At 42.5% G+C, this 21,803-nt stretch overlaps 1 protein-coding gene across 6 annotated transcripts in view; it reads right to left on the reverse strand.

Moving 5' to 3' along the window:
* The window catches only part of STAG2 (STAG2 cohesin complex component), a 182,835-nt gene that overhangs the window by 18,167 nt on the left and 142,865 nt on the right, over nucleotides 1–21,803 (reverse strand). For all 6 annotated transcript variants that reach the window (XM_073361289.2, XM_078854256.1, XM_073361285.2 and 3 more), the window contains 8 exons: nucleotides 20,931–21,105; nucleotides 18,731–18,870; nucleotides 16,470–16,571; nucleotides 13,640–13,788; nucleotides 12,798–12,926; nucleotides 9,520–9,725; nucleotides 8,851–9,040; nucleotides 8,651–8,764 (listed from right to left, as the gene is read on the reverse strand). In XM_073361289.2, the coding sequence (XP_073217390.1) occupies nucleotides 8,651–8,764; nucleotides 8,851–9,040; nucleotides 9,520–9,725; nucleotides 12,798–12,926; nucleotides 13,640–13,788; nucleotides 16,470–16,571; nucleotides 18,731–18,870; nucleotides 20,931–21,105 (1,205 nt within the window). The remainder of the gene's footprint in view (nucleotides 1–8,650; nucleotides 8,765–8,850; nucleotides 9,041–9,519; nucleotides 9,726–12,797; nucleotides 12,927–13,639; nucleotides 13,789–16,469; nucleotides 16,572–18,730; nucleotides 18,871–20,930; nucleotides 21,106–21,803) is intronic.

Genomic DNA, 21,803 nt, shown 5'->3' on the forward strand with positions numbered 1-21,803 from the left:
TTTGTGCCTGTCCTGAATGTAAGGGGGGCAGGGGTAGTTCTCTTCCTCGGCGGGGAAGAGCAGTGCCATTCTCAGAGGGGAAAGGAAGTAGTGCTGTGACTCTGGAGAAGAGGATGGAGGCAGAAGGGGCTCATGTCTAAGTAATGGTGATTCAGGGAGGTCAGATACGAGCAGGTCCTTGGGATATCTGAATTCCTGGGGAGGAGGGAGGAGCACCATTGACACCAACGGATGCATCAGCACAGAGGGAGAGGCGCATTCTCTTGAGCAGCCAGCAGATGGAGTCGAGGTCTTGCATGGTGCCGAGGGTGTCATTGGTGCCAGAGAGCGCATTGGTGCAGAGCTTGGTTGGTGCTGCATGTACAGAGTTGCTAGTGGTTTCATCGGTACCATGCAGCCTGAAGTTTATTTGATTGAGGTCTTGTGCCACAGTCCCCGGTGCTCAGAGACGGCGCCATCGCCTGCAGGTCCGCCCGTTTAGGCTCTTTAGCTGTGGTACCAGAGGTACTCAGATGGTCCCTGGAGCTATGTCTCATCCCCAAAGATGTGAAAGCTACTGACCTCGTAGGGAGTGGTGTTATGGTGGGAGGTTTGTCAGAGGGTGATGAGGTAGCTCATTTCTTCCCGTCAGCATGGAAAAAAACAGTTACTTACCTTTCATAACTGTTGTTCTTCGAGATGTGTTGCTCATGTCCATTCCATGCTAGGTGCGTGCGTGCCGCAAGCGCTGTTGCTGGAGATATTTCCCTTAGTATTATCCGTCGAGACAGTTCTAGCACCCTCTGGAGCCGTGTGCATGTATGCGCTAGCATAAGGGGAGGGCACCACACCCTCCCAGTTCCTTCGTGATGGTTAACTCTGACAAAGGGATTGGAGGGTGGGTCATGGAATGGACATGACTAATATATCTAGAACAACAATAGTTATGAAAGGTTAATAACCATTTTTAATTCTTCAAGTGCTTGCTAGGTCACTCACAAGCAGTACCCTAGGAGGTGGGCTTGGAGTTCATGGACATGCTGATTGTAACACCGCTCTCCCAAAACTAGCATCGTCTTGGGCCTGTTAGGTGATGGAATAAGTAAAATGCGAAGGTATGAACCGATGACCAGGTTCAACTCTGCAGATATCCTGAATTGGTACCTGCATGAGAAATGCTGCTGACAAAGCCTGGGCTTTTGTGGGCATGATGGCTGGAGGGGGAACGGTTGCCTGTTCGTAGCAAGCCAAATACAGGTAATTATCCAGGAGAAGATTCTTTGGGTTGATACTGGGAACCATCTCATCCTTTTTTTTGTTACTGCCACGAAGAGTAGCATGGATTTGCGGGAGGGCTTAGTCCTCTCAATATAAAAGGTGAGGGCCTGCCTAACTTTCAATGTATGAAGCTGTCATTCCTCTGAGCTTCTGTCAGGTTTGGGGAAGAAGATGGTTAGAAAAATAATCTGGTTGTTGTGGAATTGTGACTCCGGCAGGAAGGCTGGATGGGGGCGCAGTTGGACCTTGTCCTTGAAGAACACCCTGTAAGGAGGTTCTGATGTAAGGGCCCTGATCTCAGAGACTCTTCTGGCCAAGATGATCACCAGGAAGGTGACCTTCCAGGAGAGAAGTAGTAGGGAGCATGATGCTAACAGCTCAAAGAGGGGGCCTGTAAGCCTTGACAGAACCAGGTTTAAGTCCCATGTGGAGTTGGGGTTCGGTTCACGAATGTGAGAATAGAGTCTTTCCAACCCCTTGATAAACTGAACCATCATATTATGAGAGAACACTGATCTGTCATTCACGGAGGGGGGTAGGAGGGGGTGGAAGGCTGAGACGGCTGTCAGATGAACCTTAATAGATGAGAGTGCCAGAGCTTGCTGCTTTGGGTGGAGCAGGCAGTCCAGGATAGACAGAAGAGAAATTCTAGATGGAGAGAGATCCCATTCAGAGGCCCCAACAAGTGAAACATTTCCACTTGGCCAAGTAGATAGTAGAAAGCCTTATACCAGGACTACCTAGCAAGACCTGTTAAACCTATGCTGTGGAGGCCTGTTCTTCAGGGTTCAGCCATGCAGCATCCATGCATTTAGGTGCAGGGAGGTGAGTTTCGGGTAAAGAAGCCGGCCATGGTCTTGTGAAATCAAGTCAGGGTGGAGCTGCCACCGAGAGGTCCAGAATGTGCTGAACCAAAGCTGGCATGGCCACACTGGTGCTATTAGCATAACCCTTGCCTCGTCCCATTTGAGTTTTAGGAGAACACCGTGAACCCCAACGAGTTCAGTGGAAAGGGGTACAGCAGGTGGTTTGCCCATGAGAGCACAAAGGCATCAAAGAGGGAGCCTGTGCTGTGCCCACACAGTGAACAGAACTGATGACATTTCCTGTTCTGATTGGTGGCAAACAGGTCCTCCTAAGGAGGCTCCCACCTCTGGAAGATGACACTGATGACCTCCAGGTGAAGGGACAACTCGTGGTGAGAGGAGAAGGACCTGCTGAAGTGATCTGCCAATACGTTCCACGCACCTGGGGCATGAGACGCCTCGAGATGGAGTGTGTTGCACAAAAGTCCCATAGAGCGATGGCCTCCTGACACAGGGTGGATGATTGGGCCCCTCCTTGCTTGTTGATATAAAACATGGCTGCTGTATTGTGAATCAGGACTTGCATGAGACCTAGGGAAGGAACACTTGACAAGCCAGGAGCATAGCCCCGAGCTCCCTGATGTTTATGTGCAGGGAGAGTTCTTCCTGGGACCAGAGACCCTGACTCCTGAGGTTGTTCAGGTGGGCTCCCCACCCTAGGGACTAAAGACACCGACAGCTGTGGGGCCACGAAGGGCACCCTCATCATTACCACGCTTGTCTCCTTCCACCAGGCCAGGGAGGCGAGGACCAGGGGAGAGATCATAAGTACGGAGTCCAAGAGATGTCTGTTCAAGGAGTATACTAACACTAGCCACAGTTGGAGGGGCCTGATGCACAGTCTTGCATATTGGACCACGTAAGTGCAAGCTGCCATGTGACCCAGTGGCTTGAGACATACTAGAGCTTTCATGACTGGGTGGGCCATATCCTTGGATATCAGGTTTGCCACGGTCTGGAATCAGGCCTCTGGCAGGAAGGCCATGATCTTGGTCAAGTCAAGAACAGCCCCCATAAATTCTATTCTCTGAACTGGGACAAGAGTTAACTTCTGCTCGTTTATCAGCAGGCCCAGCTCCCTGAAAGCGGTTTGGACCATGCTGATGCTGTCTTGCACTTGAGCCTGTGACTGACCTTTGATCAGCCAGTCACTGGAGGTACAGGTAAACCTGAACACCTCACTACCTGAGGAAGGCTGTTAGAACTGCCATCCATTTCGTAAAAACTCTCGGGGCTACTGATTGGCCAAAGGGAAGAGTGGTGAATTGGTAGTGGCAATGACCCTCTACAAACCTGAAAATCTATGGCCATGGAAGATAAAAATCTGGAATTATTCATCCTTTAAATCGAAGGTGGCGTACAAGTTTCCTGGGTCCAGGGGGGAAATGTGATGATCCAGGGAGATCACGCAAAACCTCAGAGCTTGTCTACACTACCACTTACGTTGATGTAACTTAAGTCACTCAAGGGTGTGAAAAAGCCAACCCCCTGAGCGACGCAAGTTACATCAACTTAAAGCAGTGTCCACAATGCGCTATGTTGGCAGGAGACACTCTCCGCCAACACAGCTTCCACCTCTCGTTTAGGTGGAGTAATTATGCTGACAGGAGAGCACTCTCTTGTCAGTATAGCATGTCTTCACCAGATGTGCAGCTGTGTCAATGTAGTGCGGTAATGTAGCCCTCAGTTTCTTGAGATATGTATTGAAGTGACGCAGGTCCAGGATGGGTCAGAGTCCCCCTTCTGCCTTTGGGATTAGGAAATATTGGAAGTAAAAGTTCCCTCTCAAGTCCGGAGGAACTTTTTCCATGGCCCCCATACACAGGAGGTACTGCTCCTACTGGACAAGAAGCTGCTCGTGAGAACAGTCCCTGAAGGAGCACAGGAATGGGTGGATAAAAAATGAAGGGTAATAATGTCACTGTGCTCAGGACCCACCGGTCTGATGTTATGGATGCCCAAGGTGGGCTGAAGAGTGACAGTCCAAAAATAAAGGGGGGATGAGGGAGATAGATCTGAACTGGTGACTGGTACAGTGCCCTCAGGTGCACCTTCAAAAGGCCTGCTTGGGCCCACCGGAGTATCTCTGGGGCCCTGATTGAGAGGCTGAGGTAGACAGAAGGGGCTGGTGCTGTTTACCTCTGCCTTTTCTTTTGTAGGCCTCCTGTCTTGGGAGGTCCTGAGAACCAAGGCTGCTGCTAGGGAGTGAAGTGTTTTCTGGAGACAGATGGAGTGTACCGCCCTAAGGATCGTAGTGTGCCCCTTGAGCCTTCAGACTGAAGTCTCATGTCCACCTGCTCAGAAAAAAGAGGGGAGCCTTCCAACGGGAGGTCCTGGATTGACTGTTGGACCTCCTGGGGAAGGCCAAAGGACTGGAGTCAGGAACAGCATCATGGTGACTGATGAGGCTACCGTCCGGGCTGCTGAGTTAGCAGCATCCAGAACCACCTGGAGAGAGGTCTTGGCCACATTCTTACCTTCCTTTAGGAGGGCTGCACACTCCTGCCTTGCCTCTTGAGGCAGGGAGTCACTGAACTTAGACAGGAATCCCAGTGATTAAAATTGTATCTCCCCAGCAGAATTTGCTGACTGGCGATACACAGCTGGAGGTTACCTGTGAAATAAACCTCTCTTCCTAAAGGGTCCAGTTTCTTACTGTCTTTCTCTTTCGGTGTAGCAATTGACTGGGCCTGCCTGTCCCTTTTGTTAACAGCAGACACCACCAGGGACCCCAGGGAAGGGTGCGAGTACAGGTAGTTGAACTTGCTCACTGGCACATAATACTTCTTCTCTACCCTCTTTGAAGTGAGGGCCAGAGAAGGAGTCTGCCACAGGACCTGGCCTGATCCCATTACTGCCTCACTGATGCGCAGGGCTACTCTGGATGGAGTTGCTGCAGCCAGGACCTCAATAAGGTTGTGTGATGTCTCTGAGCGCCAAGCCTAGGTTTGAGGCGACCCACTTCAGAAGGTCCTGTTAGGCCCTGAAATTGTGCTGGGGAAGTAGACTGCTGGGACCCGCAACAACCTCATAGGGGGAGGACAAGGAGATGTCCTGCACCAGAAATGGGGCTCCTCCTTCTTCCTCTGCCCCAACTATGTCCCCTGGAAGCATGTCCTGGACTTTGGTACTGGGGTCGGTGCTGGAGTCTGGATCTGGTGCTGAGTGTGAAGAAGAGATAGCCTGTCTCCCAGAGGCCACCAAGTAGGAGCGGTGGGAGTCAAACCCCAAGAGTTCTAGTTGGGCCACTGCACTGGCCAGTGATTGCTGGCCAGTGTCCACCATGAAGCTCCGGGGAGTGGGGAGCTGAGTGCCGATAGTGGGCTTTTTTCGGTATACAGGGGAAGACTATTCTTCTGTCGGTGACCATGGTGGAGCATTACCCGCTTCTGCTTCCATACAGTGCCAGGATTCTGGGGACTGGTGGTGTGCCAGGGAATGGGATGCCAGGATCGGGTAGGGCTTGCCCCTGGGTGGTACCGGAGGACCTGGTGTTGGAAAGGTGCCTGATGCACCGTTTGCCCTCCTGGTTCTGGAAGCAAGAGATAGTAAGTTCCCCAGTGCGGCTGGATGGACTGGAAGAGAGAGAAGGTTCCTTGCCACCTGATAAGCCTCAATGGTGAACAGCACTGTCAGTCCACTGGTACTGTGGTGACTCAGTGGTGGGTCCCACACCAGACTCATCTCTCTTGGTGGAGCCGAGGGTGTAGACGCACGTCCAGGGGTAGAAGAGTGGCCCAGTGCGGGTCTCACTCTGTCTCCCCGCTTGTTTCTCCTCTTCTGCACAGGAAAACACGCTTTCTCAGGGTGCTGCTTTTTGTGCTTCTTCCATGGCACTGGGGATGAAGAACAGTGCTTGGAAGTGCCTGGTGCCGAGAGCACTTTGCACTGACACCGAAGTCTCAGTGGCAAATCAGACTCGTTCGGCTCTGAGACAGGCTTGAGGGTGGCTTCCATGAGGATAGCCTTTAGTTTGATGTCCCATTCCTTCTTCTTAATGTGGGGTCTAAAGTCTCACCAGATTTTACACTTGTTCTTAATGCGAGTTTCCCCCAAGCACTTTAAGCAACTCAAGTGCAGGTCACTCACAGGCATAGGTTTTCCACAAGAGGCACAAAACTTGAAACCTGTGGACTGGGGCATGCCCAGCCCCTGGGACAAAAAATGCTTTGATGATGAGAAATACATACATTAACTATATAACTATCACTTTCAAAAACTATATATGTTAAACTATTAAAACTATGAACGGAGAAGGAGTCCAAAACCACTGGGAAGAGCCTAGCCAAAGCAAGGAGGTAAGATGGAATTGAGAGAGTGTGGGGCTGGCAGCACCCCTTACACCAACACACGCACTTGGCTCCAGAGAGTGCTGGAGCTGGCCCAATGGACACCACTAAGAGAAAAATCTCCAGCAACAGTACACGCGGCAAGCACATACCTAGCATGGAATGGACATGAGCAAGCACTCAAAGAAGAAAAGATTTCTTCTTAGAAGAATTTGGTGGACGACCTAGCAGCGTGCGAGTGCCATATGAGGGAAGTGTCCAGACCATGGTCTGATGCTAGATGCAATGATCTCTCCAGGAGAAGTCATAGCCAAATGTCTCAGTCTTTTCTGGCCCTGGCAGTCAGGTTCTGGCAATGGGTACACTTCTGTGGGATGTGTCCCTCACCTAAGCAGTGGATGCACTGTGGGTGACTGTTTGCTTACCGGGAATGCCTCCCAGCAGGAAACACACCTCTTAAACCTAGGAGATCCAGGTATAAGGATGAGGAAGAAAGCTTCCCAGTCGGGAAGGGTGGGAAGCAGGAAAATGAAATCCTAAGTTATGAATTAATGGGGAGGGTAAGAGGAAGGAAAAATGATAAAGAAAAGAACTAACTACTAAACTACACTTAACCTAACAGGCAAGGCATTATCTAAGAGCTCAAAGGATAGAAGGGCTGTGCTTTGGATTCAATCCCAGACCAACGGCATCTGAGAAGGAACTGGGGGGTAGCTGGACTGCACAGTGCTATATGCGTGTGTGCGTGCACGCACACACACACACACGTGCGCGCGCGCCACTCAGAGCGAGACAGGGAGGCGTGCATGTGTGGTCCAACGGGCACTGCTAATAAAGATCTCTAACCCCAGGTGCAGGGAGTGCTGCCGCACCTACAGTGTAGCACCCACAGGGACATCACTCAAAGAAGGAATCACTCTTGGTTCAACTAGACAGCCTGGTAGCTGGAAGGAACTGAGAGGCGGGTCAAAGCCATGGATCCTTTTATATGCTTGGGTCCAAATGTTCAGGGCCATGAGAGAGCCTGGTCCCAAAGGGCAAAGCTTTCTAGCGTGTTCTGGTAATGATATGGATGTGAAGGTGCTTCCCCAAGACATGGATCGCTACTGGCAATTCTTGAACCTACCCTTACAAAAACTCCTGCCCACTTTCCCAATCCACTACAAATCATCGGCCCAAGAAAGCAGCACTGGCGCCGCAGAATGCACTGTGATGCTGACGTTACACCCATCTCTGACAACAGCCTATATGAGTGTGGGGTACTGTGTGTTTTCCCTCCCTGCCCAACAAAAATGAGTTAAATTTTTAACATTCTTAGTTTAAAAAAATTAAAAAAATATATGTTTTTATTTTGCAAAATTATGCAATTGTTAAAAATATGAATTTCCCTGTAACTTGTCTTAAACCATCCCCGTAAGAGCTAGCTCTTGCAATTGACTTTACCAGGATAATAGTTGTTCTGACTCAGTTGTGTCACTCAACGAGTGACAACCAGATGATTGGTCATGGGCATGCCTAACGTGGCAGACACTGTTTATAATTTATAATGTGTTAAATTCTATTGTTAGTTTTGTCAGTTGGAGCAACTAGGCAATGTTTTACAGTTCTACTTTTTTTAGATCGGTGTAAGTAAGGATAACCATGAGTACCTACCACTGGACTTCTTGGACTAAACAACTTCTCTGAACTTTAAATGTTTGTTTTTCAACAGTCACAAAAATTAAACATGATCTTGGAATCAAGACTTCAGAGCAAAAGTTATTTCTTCTCACATATAAAACTCTTATTTTAAAAATCTTTTTACTCAAAAAGATATTGCATTCAAAGTGTATTCTCAAGTACAATTCAATACAGTATACCAAAATTTGCCAGTGCTAACAGTTAATTTAGCATCAGATTCAAGTTCACATTTGTATCAAATTCATGTCATGTTAAAAGACATGGTATTACTTTAAATCTTTGGAATCTATATGAAAAAATAAAAATAGTAAGAAACGAAGCAGCTTAACTTGCTTAGTCATATAAGCTAAGTTAATTTTATTGTCTTAGCTTCATTTCTATTTTACCATTGCTTCCATCTCTAGGCATTTCTAAGATGCCAATTGCCAAGATATCAAGGCAACTCAAAAACAGTAAAATTCAGAAAGTGTAACAGGGGAGACTATATAGATATATATAGTCCTATGAAGCCATGCACAAGAAAAAAAAATTGTAAACCTTTAATTCAGTCTTACTCACATGGCATGCTGCAAGTTAGTTCTCAGTTTGACATAGTTCATCGCTGCCCTCTCCTGCTGTTGCCTAGCTGCTTCTTCTTGTTGTCTTTGAGCCAACATCCACGTTACTTGCGTGCTTAAAAAAAATTATTCTCCTTTAAATGTGAACTGGTTTCATATTTGAACAGTAATACAATGTACACGTTAGTTGTCTCTACATACTTGTAATCAAGTGGAGCTTGATGGTGTTCAGGCTGCATTGGATATACACCCATGTAACTTTCTTCAGGTCGCAACCGCTTAGGCTCCCTCATGATTGTAGAAGTGAGTTGTGGCGTTTGCATCATGACTGGTGTGTGCATTGTCTGCTCCCTGTTCAACCACATGCTGTCACTACTACTGCTTTCTTCAGCTGAAAGTGAAGAATAATATCAGCATATATTTTTCACACCAATTTAAAATCAAATTATTTAAATATGACAAATATAGAGTGATATATCTTTCAAGCATATGCATAGATGTCCACTGTGGATCAATAATAAAGTTCTTACCTTTTAAGAATCTGCAGAGTAAAATGTACTCAAGAATGCCTTGGCACAACTGACCATTGCATAAACTATTTTAAATACCTTCCCACTAAAAGCACATTGTTTTTTCCTTTACGTTATGTGTGCCCATGTCTTATCATTCAGACTTCCTATTCAGGGTAGCATTGCAAGAAATGTATATAGACAAAATTAGGTTGTAAAGATACAGAAAGGACAAAGATACTCTTATCAATCTGACAAATATGAAAACTCTCAAGGTCAGATCCCCAGCTTGTGTAAACAAGGTTGGCTTCATTAACTTCTAAAAACGTCAATATATTTTATACTAAGAAAAAATTCACACCTTCAGGTATTTTCCGCTTCCCTGTTGCTGGTTTTGTTTTCTTATTCCTTACTGTAGAACCTCGACTGCTGATTCCACTAATGACTGACATAGTATCATCATCACCTCCAGCTAGTAAGGAGTTCCTATAAGACATGAGAGGAAGCCACACATCTTCTCTTCGTAGAGACATCTGAAAGGTCATGAACTTCTCCAAGTAAACATACCTTTAAAAGAAGTAATGATTATAAATGTGCAGAATATATTAAGACATTCCTATATTTTAAGAAATGTAAGCTTATTTGATTACTCAAAAACTTGCATCATAATGTCATCTTCATTCCTAATTTCAAAGACTTTTATAATCTAATTAAAAAGAAGTCTTGCCAACAGCAAACTCAACAAGATGTCTAGACTTGCTCATCCACCTTCGTGTGAAAACAACAAATAAATAGTTTGCCTTGTTGTGATCACACTTGTTTGCCCCAGTCTAAAGTTACTCATGGCGTAACAAAAATTCCATTTTAGAGATTATATACATGTTTAGTACATGAACAAATGAAGGTTATTTGTAACTTGGCATATTCAGATTTATGGATAATGTGCCAACTGGTGCAGCCTAACAATCTCTAAGCAGTGCCTGTTAGCAGGTGCATGTGTGCTCTATTACCCCTCCAATCCGTGTTCACAAACATTCTGAGGGTGAGAAGCTATGTAAGTGGGTGATGGGCCCTCTACCATCTCAATTCCTTCTACCGCTGACCCAAAGAAACCAAGATAGGACTCTGAGAAGGAGGGGAAGGTGGGCGGGAAGTATGAATACACAGAGTCATCTCAAAGAACTCAAGTTACAAGTACGAATACTTCATTTAGTCATGTCTTAAATGCTTATATAATCTGCAAAATGGAATCTTTGGTATTCCACTTTGCTTTGATGAAGCCTTGGACCTGAATGACTTCCTCTTTTGTTGAAACTGCAAGGAAGAAGCTGTTTGCTGGTGGTGTTGCCGTCTTTGAGTTGAAAGATACAATGAAGATTGAGGATAAAATTGTATCGGATAGTGAAAAGGAGTAGATGGTCTCTCCTTCTAGCAGTGAAAAACAAAACAAGCAAATGAGCAGTAGTTTTAGTCTTAACTTTTCCAAAAGCTTGTCCTCCTTGTTACTGAAAAGAGCATCACTCTCAAAGGCAAGATCCCAAATCTTAAACCTAGTGTCCATGGCCACCAACAGACCAGGGATGTCTTCTCAAAGTAACAGCAGATGCTAAGACTCTGGCCGAAGAATCAAAAATACCAAAAGAAGCCCTGAGAACATGCTTTGCCACATTATGTCCCTCTCCCAAGATAGCACTGGCCAATCTCCTCTGTTCATCTGATAACTCTTGCACAAAGATAGCTATTTTCTCCTACAGATAGAATTCATATAGTGGGACATTGCCACGGGGTAATTAGAGTCTGTAATACCTAGAGATTAAGAAGAAAAAAATTCTTTTCAGGGCATCCAACTTCTTCCCTCTTTATCTGTGGGGGTTCAATGAGATTGACCAGACCTAAATATATTACTCGCTACTGCAACCACCAAAGAATGTGGCAAGGGAAAAATATGAAAAACACAAAAACCCCTCACATAGGATTTGATACAGTTCATCTGCCTTCTTAGAAATGGGCAGACAGGAAGCAGGGGTAACACAAACTGCTTTAGCAGGTTGCAAGAGACTATCCAAAATGGAGGTACAAACTGTCTGAAGGGCTGAGGAAACCAAGAGTTGGGGGGCATAAACTTGGAGGGCTCAGATCTTTTGGCTCTTTCTTGATCCTCTTTAACTGTGGATCTGTCCTCAGATCTGCTATGGATATCACTGGAGACAACAGCCCAGAGGATGAAGAGACATGAACTGTGAGAAAGGTTTGCCTGGTGATCCTGTAGGAGATTTAGGAGGAGGAGGCAGATATGGTCCAGAGAAAGACTATCTTCCATCCTTCCTCTCTTATCGGGAGTAAGGGATTTAGACCTTGGAACTGTCTTCCTTTTCCTATCCTCAAACAATCTTTCACTCATATCCAAAAAATAATCAGATGCCAAACAAATTTCTACTACTACTGTAACAGTCCTCTTTGGATCAGTCATTGATAATAGGTTTGGTAAAGACAATTGTGCCTGACACTGGCTGTCTTCTCCTTCACCTTTTTCTTTGGAACTGGCAGCAAACACATGTGCCTTTGACATTCTCTCAGCTTTAACAGGAGGATCTGACTAACTAGGCACGTCATCTAGAACCAACAAAGAGACATCCCTGGGATTTCTTAGGCACCTTACCTTGATGCAGCTGGAGCTGAGAGAGACCTCTTAGCCTTCAGAGCTGAAGATCTCTCAAAACCCAAGGGTCTAGCAGTAAGTTTCCTTAAGCAGGAGCACCTGCAGCCTGTTTTGCCTCTCATTCTGGGTGTGAAGGTCCAACAGATGGAACACCCAGAACGGGAGTGACTCTCACTGAGGCACTTAACACACCTCACTTGATCATCCCAATGCTGGAAAGATGGCTGAACAGAGAGCACATTTCTTGGAACCTGGCTTCTTCTTTGGATCTGCCAACCTACAGAACCAAACCTAAAAACTAAAACTAAAAATTACTAACACACTAACTATACTAACACTAACAACAGGCTACCCAAGACACTAAGGTAGGAATAAAAATCTGATCCAAAGGACCATAACAGTTCACTTCCATCTAGCACTAGCAGCTGGAAGGAACTGTGGTGGTAGAGGGCACAGCGCCCCCTTATATAGCCCCACTCTCAGAATGTTCATGAACGCTGAGGTGAGGAGGTGCACCTGTGTTCTAGCAGGCACTGCTCAGAAAGGTTCCATAGATAGGCTGCACTGGTTGGCTCATTACCCATATAACTAGGAATACATACAGCCACTTGAGGAAGAGCAAGCTTTTCAAACTGTTAATGCTGCTTATTCTTTCCATGAAAACCTATCATTTCAATAGCTGAAAGGAGAACAGGAGAAACCAAGTAATCTATTAACAATTATAGAACAGCTAATACTTCCTTAGTTTTTAACCATTCCTGTATACTTATTACAAAAATTAGGGACTCTGCTATAATAGCTTGCCTTTCCCTTGCTTTTCTATTAATTCTAAATGTTACTGAAGTTTACTTCAATAATAGTGATCGCAATTTTTTGCCTAGTTAATAATAAAGATTAAAGATAAAATGTTATCAAATTTAACTATGATGTTTTCATCATTTAACATTTCATAATATTAAGAACTCTCAGAGAATACTTACACTGTTCTTTTGTCTTGTCTGAGAAGTTTGGAGGAGAACTCACTCAGAATATCAAGAAATGCCAAATTTAAAGGAGGATGGCTCTCACCTTGTGGATTAGGCTCTTTAAAAGCAAACTCTATGCCATCTCTGAAAATAAAAGTTAAAAATTAAGATTTAGAAGAATTACCTATTTTACAGTTTTCTATAGCACCACCCACATGACCAAAGTATCTAATCACTGAGAGAGTTCTTATTTATCGTTTCACTCCTTTCTCCCTGCATTAAATCCATGAAGAACACAATCAAGATCAAAACCACCATTCTTCCAGATGTATTGGATAGGACACCCTTGAAAGTTGTCAGTGCTACTCCTACGTGAACTGGTGGAATTGCTGTCTCCACAATCTTTCTTGATCCTGTCTAGTACATGGAATAACCTTGGTCCTCCAACATGACAAAGAAGAGTACTACCAGTAGTCAACTGGGTCAGCCTTCATTATCAACATAAAGAGGTTGAAAACACTTTTTCATGATACACTACAAGAAATGCAATCAAGTAAGAGGAACTAGAATGATGCTGAACAGTAAAATTATTCAGTGCTTCAGTTTTTATTTTGATGTAGTACAGTCAGGCTCCACTTAAAGCTATGGAAAACCTGGTTCTTAGAATCAACTGAAACTACAATAGCAAATCACTTTTTTCACCTCTACCTGATTGGCAAAATAAAAGATCCTCAATAGCACTAAAATATTTTGTATTAATACACAACTTTGGTAAATTCCCAAAAGAAAATATTTATCATGTCAGAAACAAAATTTCTTGGTTGAAGAAATGAAGTTTAAAAAAAAAAGATAATTACTTGTGTAACATGGCAATAGCTTCTCTTGTTTTTAGTTGATCAAGTCCAAATGTTAAAGCAAAACGTCGAGCGAGTTCCTTAATACCACTAAATGTCGGTGATGATCTGTCAAAATTATAACCATTTTCTTGTATCATCTCATTGAAAAGCTGCATGAAATGAGTAAGAAAGATATTTACTGATTAAAATATACCAAATATTATATAAAAACTAGACTGAGAACTACAGATTTCTCACTTTTGTGAAGAAAATAAATTTTGCATAGTTAGGCAAAGTTTATAAAATAATGAAAACAGACCACTTATGAAAACCTAGGTCTACAAATACATCTCCCTGCCAAGTCAAGATTACTCCTTAAACTACATTCTCTAATATGTTTAGTCTAGATTTAGATATCCCAGGGTATGAGGTTTTCAGTACATTCCTAATGAGACAACTGCACAGTTTAGCACACCTTGTCTCAGGACAATTCCCCAGATTCCCATCCTAAATATATTCTATTTAGCTATCCATACGGGTTCCAGAGGTGAAAGTAAGCCAGTACACCCCAGTACGGTGTACTGGCAAGAGCCGGTACGCCATACTGGGGCAGCCCAGCTTCCCCAAGGGGCAATTTAAAGGGCCTGGGGCTCCCAGCAGTGGCTGGAGCCCCAGGCCCTTTAAACTGCCTCCAGAGCCCCGCTGCTGGAGCCCTGGGGTAGCAGCTGCAGGGCTCCGGCGGCTATTTAAAGGGCCTGGGGCTCCCCTGCTTCTACCGTCCCGGCCCTTTAAATAGCCCCCGGAGCTCCGCCACCGCTACTCCAGGGCTCTGGGGGCTATTTAAAGGACCAGGGCGGTAGAAGCAGGGGAGCCCCAGGCCCAGAGCCCTGGGGTAGCAGGAGCTCCAGGAGCTATTTAAAGGGCTGGGGCTCCAGCTGCCTCTGCCGCCCAGGTCCTTTAAATAGCCGCGGAGCCCCGCCACTTCCCCAGGGCTCCGGTGGCTAATTAAAGGACCGGGGCAGTAGAAGCAGTGGAGCCCCAGGCCCTTTAAATAGCCCCGGGAGCCCTGGGCTGCTGCTGCTATCCTGGTGGGGAAGGGGGGGAGGAGAAATGGGGGGCACATACCTTACAGGGTGGGCTGGCTCTGACCCCTCAGCCCCACCCCTTCTGGGGGCCAGAGCTGGCCCCAGCGTACCGGTAAGTCATTTGACTTACTTTCACCCCTGACGGGTTCTCATGTGACTCCTACCACTGTTGTGTGAAGTGCCCACTCAACCCATTAATTTCTATTTCACCCCTTTGTACCACCCTAAATGAAAGCTCCTCCTCTCCATCTCTACAGTGAAATTCTGGCTCCACTGAAGTCAATGGCAACAATCTCACCCCCCATGTTTATATCCTTCATTTATTGGTAGACCTACATTAATATGTGGCAAAACTGAACACACTGAGCTCTTTTAATCTTTCCTCTTAAATCAATACTTCTAGCTTCCCATTTTGGTGCTATTCACTAAACTTCTTTCCATTTGTCAGTATCTTTTTTGTAAGAAGGTAGTGGAGCAAAATACAATCTACACACCTTCATGAACAAAATGATTGGTAGCAGTTTATTCCATGAAGTGTCTATTTATGCAGTTTGTTGCCTTTTTTGCAGTTATATTACACTACAAAATGTCTTATTTCTTGTACACTATGGGTATGTCTACACAGGGATAAAAAACCCGCAGCTGACTCAGATCAGCTAACTTGGGCTCAAGCTCTGAAAAATCACTAGAAGGTCCCAGAGCTCCAGCTCTAGCCTGAACCTCTACACAGTGACTTTCAGCCTTGGAGCCTGAACCCAAGTTAGATGACCTGGGCCAAACATGCCCTGGCTGCAGGTCTTTTACCCCTATCAGTCCTATGGTCTCTTTTCAGCTCTTCTGCTTCCAAGAGTTCTCCCCTATAATGTAGTTTCCTAGATGAAATAGTAAGCATTTTTCCAAGTTTAATATATTTTCTACATTCTCTGGGTCCCTTTGTATTCTTTTTCCGATCACACTGGTATTTGGAACTCCTGTCAAGTTGGCACTATGTGACCATTATTAGTATACTGTTCACTATCTTTTTTAGGTCATTAGGTTGTCTATAGGATACATGCAGAGGAGGCTGATGAGACGGCAGCATTTTATGGTTTCACAAAAAATTACTAACTTAAGCCTGTTGGAGAGAGTCAAAAACTGTATAAAGAGAAATTAGCAGTTAATTGAACATTTTTCTTTCTAGGCCTACAATGAGATCCATGTGGGTGATCCCTTGCAAACACACAGCACCCCACTAAAGTCAATGTGGGTCCACCTGAGTTATGTGATTGCTGAATTAGGGCTTTTTAATTTCTGAGATGGGTGAAGCCTTTGCCAAGCACTGATGTGTAATAAACAAGGTAAGTCTTTTTCATTACTTGATAGAATGAAAACAGTGGGGAAAAAAGGGGGAGCTATTTTTCCTTGTTGATCTGCTCAAGAACATGGAATTAAGGAAGTCTGTAATGCATTTATTACATTATTAAAATGAACATGTGGCTCTACTTACTATTCTAGAACTGGAAGATATTATGATAGAGTCCCCCTTCATTAGATTTTTACAATCTTTTCCCCACCTTTCATTAACATAATACTTGAAGACAAATGCAGAATAAGCAGGGTTTTCTTTAAATCACCTTAAAAATAATTATAGAGCCTTACTTTACAATTTAATCTCTCCTTCTAACACTCCCCTCCACACAATTTCCTATGAAACGTTACCCACAACCAACAAGGAATATTTTATTATTCTGTATTTATATATAAACTTTAAAATGAATAATTCTTACCTGCTGTAAACTAAGAATAAGTGTCTTCGCACACTGAATTTTGTCTATCTGTCTTGTTTTACTCATTGTTTCTTTGATAATATCTCCATAGTCATTGTAATACTAGAAAAAATCCACACAAAAGAGCTGAAGCTTTAGATTTTATAAAAATATACTTTACTACTGAGCCCTTCAGAAAAGAATGCTGCATTATGTACTTTATTTACCATGTACCTTGCCAGAAACATGTTCAATACCTAACAAGAACGAAACTATGAAATAGCTTTACAGAGTCAAAACACACATTTTTCACCACAATAAAATTATCAAAATTATACTCTAAAAAACTATCGGAAAATTTTGAAAAGTTCAACAGAAGTTTTCCATTGCCTTTCATACCCTGCTTAATGAACAATAGTGTCTGTTTTGAGGCAGAATGACCTATTTAGCTTCATGGCTGACAGGCATACTTAATATATACACAATCATTAGTAGCACTGCCTTTCTTGGAAGGAGAGCTCATTCTAGTAAATCTAGTGGCGGGAAAACCCCATTTTCTTTGTGGCAAAGGGGGTATTCCGTCCTCAACTTCCACAGGGAGGGCTACCTGTCCTCCGAAGCTGCCTTCTTTAAATAAATAATAAATATAATAGAATTTCCGCCATTGTTCCTTAAAAGTATTTAAAATTGAATCAAGAACCTATATTTACTCCTTAGTTATCAAGCAATCACGATAAAACAATTAGGAGAGAACCTCTGTCACTGTGGTTTTAAAAAAAAAAGCTGTACGCTCAAGCTAGGTACACACTACAGCTTAAGTTGGTATAACTTATGTGGCTCAGGGATGTGAATAATCCACCTTTGTGAGCGATGGAAGTTACACCGACCTACGTGCCAGTGTGGACAGCATTATGCTGGTGGAAGAGCTTATCCTGCCGACGCTGCTATCGCTGCTTGCAGGCACTGAAGTAATTAAGTCAACAGGACAGCTCCCTTCTATCAGCTTAGAGCAGTGGTTCTCAACCAGGGGTATGTGTACCTTTGATGTTACGCAGAGGTCTTCTAGAGGGAACATCAACTCATCTAGATCAGTGGCTTTCAACCTTTCCAGACTACTGTACCCCTTTCAGGAGTCTGATTGGTCTTCCACACATTATACCTCACTTAAAAACCATTAGCTTATAAAATCAGACATAAAAATTCAGAAGTGTTACAGCACACTATTATTGAAAAATTGCTTACTTTATAATTATATGGTAAAAATGAGGAAGTAAATCCATTGGAATGTAAGTATTGTACTTACATTTCAGTGTATAGTATATAGAGCAGTATAAACAAGTCACTGTAGGAAATTTTAGTTTGTACTGACTTTGTTAGTGCTTTATAGTTAGCCTGTTGTAAAACTAGGTAAATATCCAGATGACTTGATGTAGTCCCTGGAGGACCTCTGTGTACCCCCACAGGTACATGCAGCCCTGGTTGAGAACCACTGACTTGTTTATACAAATCAGACTCCTGAAGGGAGTCTGCAAAGGTTAAAAGTCTCTGGCTGAGGACATCTGCACTAGCAGCGCTACAGCTGTAAGCTCTGTAGCGTAGCCATAGGCTCAGAGGGGGGAACAGCATGGAATAGTTAATGCATTTTTTGTGGCGCCAAGGAGCAACAACGTTTTATGTTCACAGACAGAAGGTTCAGGATTAGCAGGTATGGCCCTGGATCCCAGGAACAGAGGGTGTTATTTATTGAACTAAAGTAGTAATCTATGTGTAAAGAGTAAAATTTCTATTTGTTGGAAATCTCTATTCCCTAGACCCAATAATTTTTCCCTCCTACAAAACTCTGAAAGATCTTGTTTATCAAAAAGAATTTCTAAACGTCCTTTTTCATTTGGAATTAGGCATCATTCAGTTGATTTTTATTCATCTATAGTAACGAGGTTAAAAAAGCTGGTTACCTTCCCAAACTCAAACAAGAAATCAAAAATACCATATCAGGATGGGAAAATAAATCTATTAAAAGGGTTAAAGATCAGCTGTGGGAATATTTTTACACACTAAAACAATGTGTTACTCTGACACAATAAAGTTGTCTTTGCAATTTTCCATATGGAAACATGGGGAACTACCTGTTACATGGGGAACTACCTGTTTATATTGGATTTAAAATACATCTTTCACATAATCAAAGAAACTGGGACCCACAAGGTTTAATTACAAGTACAATTTTTGTTTTACTGCAGTATTTTTAATGTTTCACTATTATACAAAATCTTCAAATTTACCTTCATATATTGCTTGAAAATATCTGCAGCAGTATTCATTTCAACCACAGTATATACAATAAGTTTACAAAAAGCTGCAAGCAAATTTCTTCTTTTGTGCAATGCTTCAATCTTGCTAGCTTCATCATCCTGCTGTCCATCTGGAAGGTATGCAAAGCATTAAACTACCTAGGACTTTTGTTGTTTTTTATTATTCAGGTCATTTACTTACTCAAGTGGCTGAACAGTTTACATTTTAGCCTTCTATATGAAGAAGTGTTACAGCAAAGCACCAGGAGTCAAGGCTCAAGAATTCTATTCCCAGCTTTCCCAGTAATTCACTTTGTTACCTTTGGACAAATGACTTCACCTGTCTGAAAAATGGGACTAGTATCTATTTCAAAGGAATGTTACAAGGTTTAAATAAGGCTTCTAAAGTACTTTGAGATCACTGAATGGAAGGTGTTACTTTACCCTAAGTATATTTCCTAACAGTACACCAGCCATATTACTGTGACAAACTGCAATATTTGACTAAACTAATACATTTTTAACATTTGCTAAAAGCAGCCTTATTACTACAATTTATTTTCTACTTTTTGGTAATGAAAAAGTATTTCTTTTCAATGTTTATGTAAACAGTTACATTCTGACCAAATCTTATAATACACCAATCCTGTCATGGGAGAAACGGCTCTAAGTGAGCAAGTACCTCACATTCCCTAGACACACTCAAATCCTATGACTTTTTAGAGACTATTAACAATGATGCCAATTCTAGTAGAGATTTGTGTGACTTCCACTTTCTTTGTAATCTCTACACCACCATTTTATTGTAACTATTTTTAACTCTCTCTCATACTGGGACTAATCTGAACCAGTTGTAAATGTGAAATGCCCTACACCCTTGTTATCGCATGCTGTTATCAAGTCCCCATTTCACTTTACACCCTTATTAACTAATCATTGGCTTTGTGAAATATTGACTAAGTAGTATTTACTTTGAGTGCAGCCAAGAAAAGCAAAAATAGAAGCTCACAAGCAAAACTGTAAAGAAGTTCAGTACCAAAGTTAACAATGTGGTTTTAATACATGGGATAACTAAATCACATAGATTAATTAACTTGCTACCCAAGGTCACAGAGTAATCTTGCAACTATCAGATTAGAATCTAAAACACTCTGGTGTCTAGACTCTTTTGCTCTAACCAGTAAACCTTTCAGATTCTTAAATAAGTAAAACAGCTCACACACAATGTGTTTGTGTTATGGGTTTTGGTCCCCCCCCCCCGTATATTAAAATTTTAAGATTTATAAATAATTTTTGGCTTAATACTGCACCATCAAAGTCAATGGTCATTTTACTACGGACTTCAACAGCAGCAAGTTGGGGCCCCTTATTTGGGCAAAAAGAAAGATTTATTTTACAGGATTTTTTCTTACATACATATGTATTAAAAAAATAAGAGTTGGAAAAAACCTCATGGTTCTGCTTGCCAATTCTGGATTGTTCACCATAGTATGTTTTCTAGTGTTTCTAGTCTATTTTTAAACATCCCAAGTGATAGAACTTCTACTGCTTCCCTGGGAGACTATTCTACAGCCTAATAAGTCTGCCTGAGTCTCCCCCACTCCCCTGCAAATATTCAATCTAAATGTTTCCTTTCTTACATTACACCCTAAACAATTACTCTCTATACACAGCATTACTGTTCAAATACTTATATGATAACTTAAGTTATCAAACAAAACCAAGATGCTTCCTAAACAATTACAATATGTTGACTTAAATTGCTTTTATTACTAGGCACGTACAAACATGCATATTAGAAACATATCCATGTGATAAATTATTTATCGTGTTCCTTTGGTCATTTCCCCCGTTTTCTGTTTACCAATCCATATCTGTCTTCCCAAGAACTACTTCCAACATCCCAAAATCATGAATAGCTTCCAATTGCTGCCTCTATCTTCATGGATACTCTTGTGTTTGCATGTACACAAGAACTGGCAAGAGTGCATAAGAGCATGGACATAGGATAGCGAGCACACGCAAGTGCATAAGCTAGAAGGCAAAGTGAACACAGAGAAAACACCTGACATTTTTATTATATATATAAATAAAATAAAAATAAAATGTCAGGTGTTTTCGCTGTGTTCACTTTGCCTTCTAGCAATATATATATATATATATATATACATACACACACACACACACACACCTGCACTATTGCTGTCATCATCCTGGTCAATGAAGACATGATCTAGAATAAAGCTGAGCAGTTCAGACTGTAATGAAGAATCAGGAGTGTAAACAAGTGGCTCTAACATGTCACGCCCTCCTGACATAATCTGATGGCTGAAGATCATCAAGACATCACACAGAATAGTGAAAGCCTATTAAAAAAAAAGAAAAAAGAAACAAAGGCTTCCTATATTGAATTTCTTAAACTTCTGCTCTTTCATCAGAAACTGTATTTTAAATAAACTGGAAGTTAAACAACAAAAAAGGTACTTACATTCCCAATGCAGAAAATATTTTACATTCAAAGCATGATCCTAAAGAAATAGTAGTAACTTCACTCACATGGAGTAGTCCAACTGGATGCAATGAGACTACCCACATGAATAAAGGTTTCAGAGTAACAGCCGTGTTAGTCTGTATTCGCAAAAGATAAGGTGCCACAAGTACTCCTTTTCTTTTCACATGAATAAACTCTCTCATATGTGTGCTGGCTGAATTGGGATCGGACCCTTTAAAAAAAGGGCACTCTCAAGATTAAGTCTATTACAAATTGAAATATTTATAGGATTTAACATAGGAAATTCTGATGTCAAGTTCTGTCTGAAAGGTATCGTGGAGCATTTTTTAAAAGCAGCAAGATAACTGGGAAAATATAAGGGGTCCTCCACTCAAAAATAAAACCAACACAGTAGTAAAGTCTGAAAATTTTGTACTTAAACACTCGAGATAGAGGCCTGCATTTTTTGCAAATGCAAAAACAACACAAAATAAAATGAAAACAAAGAATAAAACAAAAAGCAACTGATGAAACTAAATGAAACAGAACACATTCACCCCTTAGTGATGGCTT

Source organism: Lepidochelys kempii, chromosome 9, assembly GCF_965140285.1.
Source record: "Lepidochelys kempii isolate rLepKem1 chromosome 9, rLepKem1.hap1, whole genome shotgun sequence".
Taxonomy (NCBI): domain Eukaryota; kingdom Metazoa; phylum Chordata; order Testudines; family Cheloniidae; genus Lepidochelys; species Lepidochelys kempii.